The following is an 11,876-nucleotide window of genomic DNA, read 5'->3' as shown; positions in this document are numbered from 1 at the left end:
GGTCTAAGGTCTAGAGCCAGGCGGACACCGTGCTCAGGGAAGGGCACAAAGGGAAAGCCCAAGATCAGTGCCTCGGAGGCGGGAGCAACTCCTTCAGGCCTCCCTGCCCGGGGACTCAGAAATCGAGCAAGTCCCCGACTTTAAGCGCAGGCTAGGGGCGCGGCTTCACCGCCCCCTGAAGCCCCAGGCCACGGCCCGAGGCGAGCAGGCCCGGGAAAGGGCGCTGACCCAGGGCGCTGGAGTTCGGCGCGGCTTGCATAGTTACGCGCTGAGTCAGATGGACCAGGCGGGAGGGGGGCAAGGACGTCAGCTAGGCCGCAGGGTCCGGCCGGCGACGCGGGACACGCGGCGGGGACTACGGGGGACGGCGCTGCCACGAGTCCCGTCTCACTGCCCCGGGAACGGGCCAGACGAGGAAGCGAGACCGGCCGGGGCTGGGGGGGCGAGGGTGGGAAGAGCGGAAAAGAAGCTCGGCAGCGCAGAGCGCAGCTCAGCGGAGGGGCAGGGCCGGAGGCCAGGGGGCGGGGCGCGCTGCGGGGACGCGCCCGGGTGGGCGGGGCGGGGACGCGGGCGCGCGCGGCCGGCCGCGGGCGGAGGGGCTTGTGGGTAGCGGCGGCGCGCGGCCGAGGAGGGCCGCGGTGTGGACTGTGTGTCTGTGTGTGTGTGTGTGTGTGTGAGGGGAGCGGGCTTGTGTGCGCGCGAGGCGGCCGGCGGCGACATGCGGACGGCCGGGCGGCGGCCCTAGCGGCCCTAGCGGCCCGAGCCCCGAGGGCGGGGCGGCGCGGCGCGGGCGCCCCTTCCCGCTCCCGCCCGCCGGGTCCTGGCGAGCTCGCTACGGGCCGGGCGGCGCGCGTGCGGCTGAGGGGCGGGGACGCCGTGTGCCTCGCTGCTCCCGGCCGGGCCGGGCGGCTCCTCAGACAGCGGCGCGCGGCGGGCCCGGGCGGAGGTTCCGCGGGCGGCGCTAGGCCCGGCGAAGCGGCATGAGCCGGCCCCCGCCGACGGGGAAAATGCCCGGCGCCCCTGAAGCCGCGCCGGGGGACGGGGCGGGCGCGAGCCGCCAGAGGAAGCTGGAGGCGCTGATCCGAGACCCTCGCTCGCCCATCAACGTGGAGAGCTTGCTGGTAGGTGCCGGCTTGGGAGGGAGCTCCCCGACTTGCCTGGTCCCCCCCTCCTTGGCTCACCCGCCCCAGCTTCCCGCTACCCGGGGGGCTGGAGACCTCACCTGGGATTCCTCCGGTCCACCTCCCACTGGAGCGGGTGTCACCTCGGCCGCCCCCTTTCTTGGAGCGCGCTGGGAGGAAACACCCCTGGGCTTCTTCCCGCCTACCCAGTCGGTTTGGGGCGGAAAGGTGGAGGATTGGTTGTGCTTCCTACCCCAGACGAGCCAGTTTGAAAGTGTCACGCAGCGTGGGAGCTAGGGTGAAATCGAGGGAGAAGGAAACCCGATGCTCCGTGTTGGGAGTGCCACCTGGGGTAAATGACAAAGAGCTGCCCTCACTCCGTCTTCTTGGTCAGGAATCTGGGAACGCACAGCTCAAGTTCGCCGTTTTGAGTTGCTCTTGGACATGCCATAGTAGCTATTTAGTGCATTTGAATTTATGTAAATTAAATTTCCGGAGATTGTTGCTCCGAAGCCAAGAAACGAGTCTGAGTTGTAGGACGGAATAAATCTTCTCCGTTCATCTTGTCTTTCCCATAGCCCTCAAAATCCAAATTAAGAACCTTGGGAAGGCTGCTAGATAGATGAAGGCTGGAACTGGATTAAGAAAACAACACGTTTTCCAATAAACGCCGCGTAGAATGCTGGCATACTTCTGGTCTTGGGGGAAGCAATTATGTTTGGCAAACAAATTTGGTTCGTGTGCAGCTAGAGATGCATTTCTGGGGGGAAAATGGTGTGAACATGTATCCCTAGGAGGAGGAGTCGAAAAAGATACTCAGGTTATTAGCTTTGGAGGACGAGCTGAAGGGTGGGTGATAGGCAGCGTGTGCCAGAAAGCATGTCAGTTCTGGGCCCAGCTAGGAGAAGCCTGGTGACTGATGAAAAACTGTCTCCTCCCTTTCCACTGACTAACTTTTCTTCTGAGGCCGTTGGTTGTCCTTTGAGGTTTCTGGAATCATTTGTAGTGACTCAGTCATGTTTGGCCGCAGTGCAGGAACTGACTAGAGAGTGGGTATCTTTCTGTTGCATGTGTAGAATGTAGAGATTTTTGCATGGGGGGCGGGGCCGGGGAGTGGGGGAAGAGTTTTATTTATTTATTTATTTGCTTGGTAGAGGGTTCGTGTGTTCTCGCGGGACAGTTTTTTGGAATTCTTTGGTTCAGAGTAGGATTAGTTGCATGGAGGTCATAGCCTTTCTGTAGATAAAACAAAGCTTCTCAGGCGTCACTGCCAGCATTTTCACTTTGGCATTTTGCTAGCAAAACTTTGATCCTAGGCCAGAAAGTTCAGTTAAAAATAGTATCTGTAAACCTCAAGTTTTCACCGGGTTCATCCTCAATCCCAGATAGAAGTGGTTTCCATTTCATATTCATCTCTTGTTAGTGATGTTGCTCATCATTATTAGGGTTATTTTGAGCTTGGAACTAAGGTTTATACCTGCTGACATGGCCATTTTGTTTTAATTAAATAAATTAATTAAATTGAAATATTTCCTAAATTGTTTCATGTGGTCAGGAACAGTTTAGTTCCTTCCTTGAGTACCTAGTACAGTCAAGACCCATGTTTGTTAAGGTGACATATTGCTGTTAGGTTGAAACTAGATGCTCATTTGACAGCAAGCTTACTGCTGTTCTTCCTTGATGACATGCCATTGAGAACCAATATAGGTGTGATTCTGGAGTGCCAAGTGTTACCAAGTCAAAATGTGCTCTTTATACCTTTGGAGTGAGGTGCCTGGTGCCTCTGTTATACACAGAAAGAAGCTGAAACATCATTAAAGTGATAATATCATATCTGTTATGAATATTTTACTATGAAATACTAGAATGAATTATGTGCTGCCTAGTTTTGTGTCAGCTTGGCCCAAGCTAGAGTCATCTGAAAGGAGGGACCCTCAATTGAGAAAATGCCTCCATGGGATCCAGTTGTAGAGCATTTTCTTAACTAGTGATTGATGGGGGAGGGCACAGACAACTGTGGGTAGGGCCATCCCTGGGTTCTATAAGAAAGCAGGCTCAGCAAACCACGGGGTGCCAGCCAGTAAGCAGTTCCCCTCCATGGCCTCTGCATCAACTCAAGCCTCCAGATTTCTGTCCTGTTTGAGTTCCTATTCTGACTTCTTTGATGATGAACCGTGGTATGGCAGTGTGAGCTAAATAAACTCTTTCCTTCTTAAGTTGGTATGGCTGTGGTGTTTCATCAAACACCTAAAACAAAGTAACATTTTCATTGTATATATGTATATGTAAAATTTGCTATTTAAACCATGTCTAAGTGCACAGTTGGGTGATGTTAAGTACATTGACATTGTGCCAACCATCACTGGCATTCATCCTCACAACCTTTTCATCTCTCCAAATTGTAACTCTATAAATTAGTCTTTAAAACAATATAAATTTTTTTATAATTTTTTAAAAAAAGTTCATGAAATAATAGCTGTTATCACTTTAAAGATTTGCAAGTACTATGAGCTATATTTCACAATTACTGTTTACTTAACGTTGCAATTCTTTTGGTTTTATTCTGGAAAGTCAGTCTCGCTCTCTCTCTTTCTCTCTCTCTCTCTCTCTCTCTCTCTCTCTCTCTCTCTCTCTGTTTTCTTGAGATAGGGTTTTTCTGTGTAGCTTTGGTGTCCTGGAACTCTATCAGTAGGCCAGGCTGGCTTTGAACTCACAAAGATACAACTAACTGTGCCTCCCAAGTGCTGGGATTAAAGGCATATGCCACCATCACCCAGCCTAGAAAAAATATTTTTAATAATCTGATACAAACGCAACATGGAATTTGGTTACTATATTCAGAAGCTTAGATATAACAGGTATTGCTAAAAATGGCATGAGATGATGAAGTATACTAGAACTTTCTGTAAAATGTTTTCAGTACGCTAGGCAAACCATTCATAGGAAAAGAAGTTGCACACGATAAGATGTAAAATGTTAGCCAGTGCCTGATACATGATGTCTTTACACTCATTTCACTTCTCCTATGTGCATTTGACACATTTTTGGTAGCTTTATGTTTTCTTTGATATAGGAAATGATTTTTGTTACAGATATTCTTGTTACACAGTTTTAGATGCATGCCATTTTCATTTTGAGCGTGACATCATAAGTAGTACTAATCATTGCTGTGCATATATAGGGCTGGATTCCAGGACACTATCAGTGTACAGACTAAATTATCTCTTTTCTTTGCAGAGGCTAGTTGCTTTATTTGGCTCCAAAATAAGCAGCTCTTTTGAAGTTGCAGATTGTGAGCTGCTTTATATTATATAAAAATAGTTTTCAAAGCCGGGCGGTGGTGGCGCACGCCTTTAATCCCAGCACTCAGGAGGCAGAGGCAGGCGGATCTCTGTGAGTTCGAGGCCAGCCTGGTCTACAAGAGCTAGTTCCAGGACAGGCTCCAAAACCACAGAGAAACCCTGTCTCGAAAAACCAAAAAAAAAAAATAAAATAAAATAAATAAATAAAAATAGTTTTCAGAGAGATTTGCTTCTGTAATTTTAAAAACAAAACAAAACATTTAGTTTGTGTGAGTTTGACGATGTGTGCCCTGCTTTGGCACCCGTGTGGAGGTCAAAGGACAACTTTTGGGAGTCAATTCTTTCCTTCTATTATGTGGCGTTCTAGGGACCAGACTCAGGTCATGGGGTTGTCAAGGCTGGATGAGAAGTACCTTTATCCACTGAGCTTTTTTTGAAGGTCAGTGTTGAACTATTTTAAGGGAGGACCTTAAGTGATACTCATTTGTAGTGTTTGAAACCTTTAGGTAAATAATTTGTGTCGTGTTGTCGGAGATCCTCACATTGCTTGCCTGTTGTATTTTAGTTAACTAACACATGTGCTGGAGAAAAGTCTTAGGGTTTGTGTTTTGGGATTTTATTTTGTTCTTTCAGAGAGTATGAAGTCATAGTAAGTAACCTGTAGTACCTAGGTTTTTGTGAATGGGTAAAGATGATCAAACATTTATTTACAATTTCAATGAGTTGAAAAACAAAATACCTATTCACCTATTAAATTAATTTACATTTTATTTATTTATCGATTTGTCTGGTTTTGGGTGGGACGTTGTGTGTCGTGGCATAGGTACGGAGGTTAGAGGACTGTCTGTAGGAGTCAGTTCTCTCCATCCCCCATGTGGATTCCAGTATTCAAACTAAAGCTGCCAGGCTTGGCAGCAAGTGCCTGTAGCTGCTGAGCCATCTGGTTGGGCCCAAAACACCTATTAGGACTGGTACCTGCCAACTATATGAAAATATTTACAGAAATTTTATTTTTGGTAGTTCTTACACATGCTAGGTGAATAGCCACAACTCCATGAAAATACTTATCACAGTGCTTAGGATCTTTCCATTTAGTGCTGGCTCCTCACACAATTCAAGTAAAATTGCACGTCTTTACTCCTCCCTACAAGTAATGACTGAGACTTTTGTGAAGATGCAATAAAAATTAAATAGAATAAAAGATGAAAAACTTTTTGTACATGTTCATTTGTGAAGTAGAGGTGGACATTTATAAAATACAGATTAATTACTTTAAAACTTACATTTCCTAAAACTTCCAAACCATAGAGAAAATTAATTGGCTTTAGTGGTGTGTGAAATTTACTGTTTAGACCAAGTTGAGTCCATAATCTTTTTTTTTCTTTTTTTTTCATAATCTTTTATGTATAATTTTGGTACATAAACAACTCTGAAAATAAATTCTTACCAAAATTTATTTTTTTTAATGGCAACTTCTTACCCAATCATTTCTTAGAGTGTTTGGAGTCTGTGCACTGTACTTACTGTAAGTGATAGTAGCTTTCACTGGAGAAATACTAGTATCTTGGTTTCAGGATGCTGTCATATCCCCAAGAAGGTTCTAGGAAATTTACAGCATGTGTACTGTATTACCATTTAAAGTTTGAAGAAAAAAAATCTCTAGTTTGAAGAATCTTGGTCCCAGAGTAAGGCTGGTAGTGTACACAAAGTAAGGAAACATGCCTGTGTATATATATGCCCTTATTAGTTCCAGGGAATAGTGCAAAGCTGCATGTGATGGTACATGCTTGAAATCCTAGCGTTCTGGTGGCTGAGGCAGGAGGATTGTAGTGAGTTTGAGATCAGCCTGGGTTATATAACAAGTGCCAGGCCAGTAGGTCTACATGTTACGACCCTGTCACAAACATAAAAGAACGGTCAGTGTTAAAGCCTGAATATTTTATTTTTGCCGACCCTTGCTCAGAATCTGAATCTTGCTTTCCCTGTTGAATTTGTCAGTATTTCAGATACAGCATAAAGATGTGAATTTTGAAGCATCTTACATTATAGTCACCTCTATCAGTGTTGTCGCTTGATTCAGGCCTTGTTTTTTCTTTCCCACAGCTCTGTTTTACATTTTAGATTACCACTTTATATGTATCTCTCAATAATACTAATTAGTTTTGCTTGTCTTTTAAACTTCATAAGATATTATCAATTTTATGTTTTCATTTTTGCTCTATGGGTGCTAGGATATTGAAACTAAGACAACACACATGCTGGTCAAGGTCTCTACCACTGAGCCATCATATGTTCTCATTCTGACTTGGGTTTTTAGTTGTGTGATTCTGAGAGTTGCCTCCCTGTGGTTTATTCATTTTCATTGCCATAATAAGTTAAAGTGTAGCTCCACTCTGTAGATAGAATTCTCATCGGACCACAGGTCATCTCTGTCCTGCCAGTTGTAGCTGCTGAGCCATCTGGTTGGGCCCAAAACACCTATTAGGACTGGTACCTGCCAACTATATGAAAATATCTACAGAAATTTTATTTTTGGTAGTTCTTATACATGCTAGGTGAATAGTCACAACTCTATGAAAATACTTATCACAGTGCTTAGGATAACCACACAGAGACTTAATATTAATTATAAATGCTCAGCTAATAGCTTAGGCTTGTTACTAACTAGCTCTTACAACTTAAATTAACCCATATTTTTATCTGTGTTCTACCATGTGGCTTGGAATGTACATCTGCTTCCTCTGTGCCTTTCTCTTGACTCCTTAGACTCCGTCCTCCTTCCCAGCGTCCTCCTAGTCTGGCTTTTCTGCCCAATCTCTTTCTGCCCAGCTATAGACCAGTCAGCTCTTTATTAACGGTTGAGAGTAATAGATGTTTACAGTGTACCACCCTATTTAAAGGATATATAGGTAGTTCTGTATGTTCTGCTGTTATGGGCTCCTGGAACCCACACAAAGAATTTCCACAGACTTCTGTTGGGAATAGAGTTGTAAAAATTGACAGTGGACAGCCATATACCACTGTACCAAATCTTCTCAATTCCTCTTATACTAAGTCTTCTCAATCATCTCTTTACCCATTTATCACTACAGTTCTGGGTTCCGATCCACTAAATTTAAGTTAGGTACTTAAATTTCAGCATGCGTTTCATTAGATCAGAATTTAGCTGGTGCATGACTGTAATCCAGCACCACAGGATGAAGCAGAAAGGACTACTGTGAGTTCAAGGCTACATGGTGAGAAGGTCTAGCCTGAGCTGCCTACAAAACGAAAATAAGGAGGAAAAAAAAGATTAAATTTGCACAGACCTTAACTATACATAGATCTTTTTTTTTAAAAAAGTACCCATAATTCAAATCTTTAAAAATAAGGAGCATTAGTACCAACCCATGTATCTTTTAGACCAGCTTCACATTCCATTCTTTTTTATTTTTGTTTTTAAAATTACCCACTCCATGTTTGAGTGATATTTTTTTGAACTGTTACTGTTATCTCTTGTAGCACATGATACAAGTGAGATTGTATAGTAGTGCTTTCCTGCCTGTGTCTGGCTTCTTTACCTTAGCAGATGTTTTGAGATTAATGCATGATATTTTGTGTATTAGCATGCTATCCCTTTATTGCCAGATTATATTTTGTTTTATATGTAAATCACAGTCATTCAGCTATTTCCTTTTAACTGGCATGGGCTATTTCTTTTTTTTTGAGAAAGGGTCTAGCTAATTAGCCTAGACAGGGCTCTAATTTATGATTTTCCTGCTTCAGCTGCCTGAGTGCTAGGGTTACAGGTATGTTCTACCATGTCTACTTCTGGTTTTGTTTTTAATAAATATTATAAATTTATATATGTTACATACACATAATATTATAATTTTACATATATAATTATAGAACATTAAAATGTATTATAGTCAATAATAAATATAAAACACAGATTTTAAATTTAATAATAGTGTGATATAAATATAAATTAATAATGTAAATTTTCTAGATAAATTTAATAAACATTATAAGCTGGGCATGATGATAAATGCCTTTAATCCCAGCAGTTGGGAGTCAGAGGCATGCAAAGCTCTATGACTTTGAGGCCAGCCTGGTCTAACCAGTGAGTTCCAGGCCAACCACATCTATATAGTGAGATCCTGCCTTTTAAAAAAATTTGCAATTAGTGCTATGCCTTTGTAAGGGCATGTTTTAACTTCATTTCTCTTGGGTTGATATTGTGGTAGAATTGCTGTGTCACAGGGTATGTGTATATTTGCTTTTTAGGAAATGGCAAGATCTTTTTAAAATAGCTACATTATTTTAAACTTGTGTCAGCAACACATAAGGGAGAATTCCAGTTTTTCCACATCTTCCCTAACATGAAAAAAAAATCCTGTGGTGTAATTTGCATATCCCTTATGACTACCATATATATTATTTATATATAACTATATGTGAATCATCTGTTAGAATATCTGCCCTTTTGAAAAGTTGGACTGTTATTGTACAGGTTTTTTATGTGCTAGATATAGAAATGATTTTTTTGTATAAAGGGAATGCCGTGAAATTTGTTTTGTGAATGTTTTCTCAGTCTGTGGTATGTATGTTTTTAACCAATTTTAAAAGGTTATTGCTTTTTCTGCCCAAGTAATTGTTGCCTAGCCCTGACATGGAAATACCCTCTTTTGCTTTTATTCTAGAAACTGCATGATTTTGCCTTTATATATAAGCCTCTGGTATATTTCACCAAGTTTAGTGTGTGTGTTGTGCGTGTTAGGGTTGAAGCAGATTTTTTTTTTTCTTCCACATGACTATCTAGTTAACTCACTACTTTCTCAGCACTTTTTTTTTCTTGAGAAAAGTGTTTTTCCTTTTTTGCTGGGCTGCTTTAGCATCTTTGCTAAAAATCAGTACTAATATAGTGTGTTTTCTTAATAGACATCTTCAAATCCTTAGTCATGGTTATGTTGTCTAATCAAGCTTTGTTTAAAACCCATTTCTTTTTAGCTTTTTTGTGGAAATGGTTGGTAAGACAGGATACATCTTATACTTTGAATGATTCTGTACTGTTTGTGATGAGGGTTGCTGGGGAAGAGAAAGTTGATGACTTAAAGGCCCAGGATGACTTGTCACTGAGAACTTAGAGGGCTGGTGGGATAGCTCAGTTGGTGCTTGCTGCCAAGCGTAGTTACCTTGAGCTTGATCATTGGAGCCTACGTGGTAGACAAAAAGAAGGGAGGAGAGTGGAGAAAAATGTATAACTCAGGAAAAACAATAATAAAGATAAAGGATTGACTCCCACAAGTTGTCCTCTGATCTCTACATGTGCACTATGGCATGCATATACACAGTAAATGTAAAAAGCAAAACCCACAAAAGGACACTTACCATTAGTGGACTAGTTTATTATGTGGAGCTTAATGTGCAAGCTACAGTCAAGTCATGGTGGCTGCCTGTTCTTTATCCTTATCCTTACATATGTGCTTCCTGCTCCTTCAAAGTGTGATTCCATAATGTAGATGTTCTTGGGCAGGGCTACAGTTGGCTGGTTATAAATGACTTCATTTACCTTCTTGGAAAGTGTTCTGTTCTCCCCATTCTCATATTCATTTATTCTCCTCTTCTTTCTCTGGGATATTAGGGCTGATTTTGGTTCATTGGTGTCAACTCTTGAAGAATATTTCTAAGTTCAAGGGGACTTTATGGCTTGTTTTCCAGGTACCAAAAGTGCTTTACAGTTTATCACTTTATATTTAATGCCGTAGTTTACTTTATTCTGGAAAAGATTTTTGGGCAACTTTAGTTATGATGAAAGTGATAGAAAATTTATTTTTAAGGGATTATAAATTGGGAACTAGTTTCTAAAACTTTATTATTGAAGTTAGTTTTTAGCTCTACAGATGAGAAGAGCCTTCTTTTGATGGAAGCAAGCCTGCTTTAATACTTAGGTCATGTTTCTTCGAGACAGGGTTTCTCTGTAGCTTTGGAGCTTGTCCTGGAACTAGCTCTTGTAGACTAGGCAGGCCTTGAACTCGAAGAACTCTGCCTACCTCTGCCTCGCTAGTGCTGGGATTAAAGGCATGCTCCCACAACATGACCCCGAGTAAACGTTTTGGTATGTTTTTGCATTTGGCTCTAGTCTATCCATAAAAAGGAAGATAGGCAACCATCTGTATGCTGAGAGGATAGATTTGGTCAGTTAGAACAGTTGATATTGTAGGAAATGTAAATTGTAATATAGGCATTTTCTAACTGTCTAGAGAAAGATAAAAGCTAATTTTATTCTGTGTTTTACGTGAACACCATGTGGGTTGAACAGCCCTTAATCATTTGTGTGTCATCTGTTCCCCTGCACTAGCTTCTTTCTAGTTCATCACATCTAGCTCCCTGTGGAGGCAGGTGATTCCTATGTTAGTCAGCATTTCATGTTCAAGAACAGGTGAAATGCTGGTGGTGTCTTTCAGGTTAATCCTTAAGAGTATATTGGCTGTTAGTAGTAATATTTGCTTATTAACAAAGTTAAAAACAAAAGTCTCAAAGGGTGTAAGAGATTTTGATCAAGAATTCAGATGTCTCCTACTACTAGGGAGACACCCAGCCAGGGCTACACAGAGAAACCTTGTCTTGAAAAAACCGAAAAAAGAAATCTAGATGTCCTTACAAGAAAAAGCTTTCAGACAGTAAGCATTCTGTTTACTTTTATTTCAGAAGAACTTTTATTACATGTCATATTCATTCATGTATGTGGACATGCCACGAGAAAGTCAGAGGACAGTTTTTGGGAGTCTCTCCTTCTACTAAGAGATTAAACTCAGGGTATCAGACATGGCAGCAGTACTTTTACATACTGAACCGTTTTATCAACTCCATGATTACTAACATTTTTATTTGACTTTAACTAATGTTTTAATGTTTTTCTAATAAATGTAAATGTTTGTGCTATATTTAAAGTAGTTACAGAAATGAATTTTGAATTGTACAAATATACATATATATGTATACACACACAGGTAGTGTGCAGTTAGAGAAAGGGAGTAATATATAATACTATATTTGCTTGTAAATCCTTCCTAATAATTCATTGGATATATGAATATAATTTGCTCGTATAGACGGTGTGCATGCTTCTATCTCTTTGTTCTTAGAATTAGGTCTGAAATCAAACTCTCACTGATTGTTCACTAGCTTTTTATTTTCATCAGGCTTTTTTGTTTTGTTTTGTTTTGTTTTGTTTGGGACAGGGTCTCTATTATGTAACTCTGGCTGTCCTGGCACTTGCTATGTAGACCAGGCTGGCCTTGAAAGCTCACCTGCCTGTGCCTCCTGAGTGCTGGGAATAAAATAATGTGTTATTATGCCTAGCTCCTCAGCTTCTTTGAGGTGTAGTGCTTAGCCTATGAATTAACCCATTTTAAGTTTGTAATTTAATAAATCTGTCACCACAACATGTTATCTTTACCCCTAAAAT

The 11,876-nt window shown here is 41.7% G+C and overlaps 1 protein-coding gene across 2 annotated transcripts in view; it reads left to right on the top strand.

Annotated features, from left to right (window-relative positions):
• Positions 1–590: 590 nt before the first annotated feature.
• The window catches only part of LOC121438936 (rho-associated protein kinase 2), a 103,080-nt gene continuing 91,794 nt past the window's right edge, over positions 591–11,876 (top strand). For both annotated transcript variants that reach the window (XM_041639447.1, XM_041639446.1), the window contains exon 1: positions 591–1,121. In XM_041639447.1, the coding sequence (XP_041495381.1) occupies positions 981–1,121 (141 nt within the window). In that variant the 5' untranslated portion in view covers positions 591–980. The remainder of the gene's footprint in view (positions 1,122–11,876) is intronic.

The sequence above is a fragment of the Microtus oregoni genome, unplaced genomic scaffold, assembly GCF_018167655.1.
Source record: "Microtus oregoni isolate MIOR12 unplaced genomic scaffold, Mior012 000058F_ref0000040, whole genome shotgun sequence".
NCBI classification, from domain to species: domain Eukaryota; kingdom Metazoa; phylum Chordata; class Mammalia; order Rodentia; family Cricetidae; genus Microtus; species Microtus oregoni.
The sequence above is the reverse complement of the archived record's forward strand: the minus strand, read 5'-3'. Positions and strand labels throughout refer to the sequence as shown.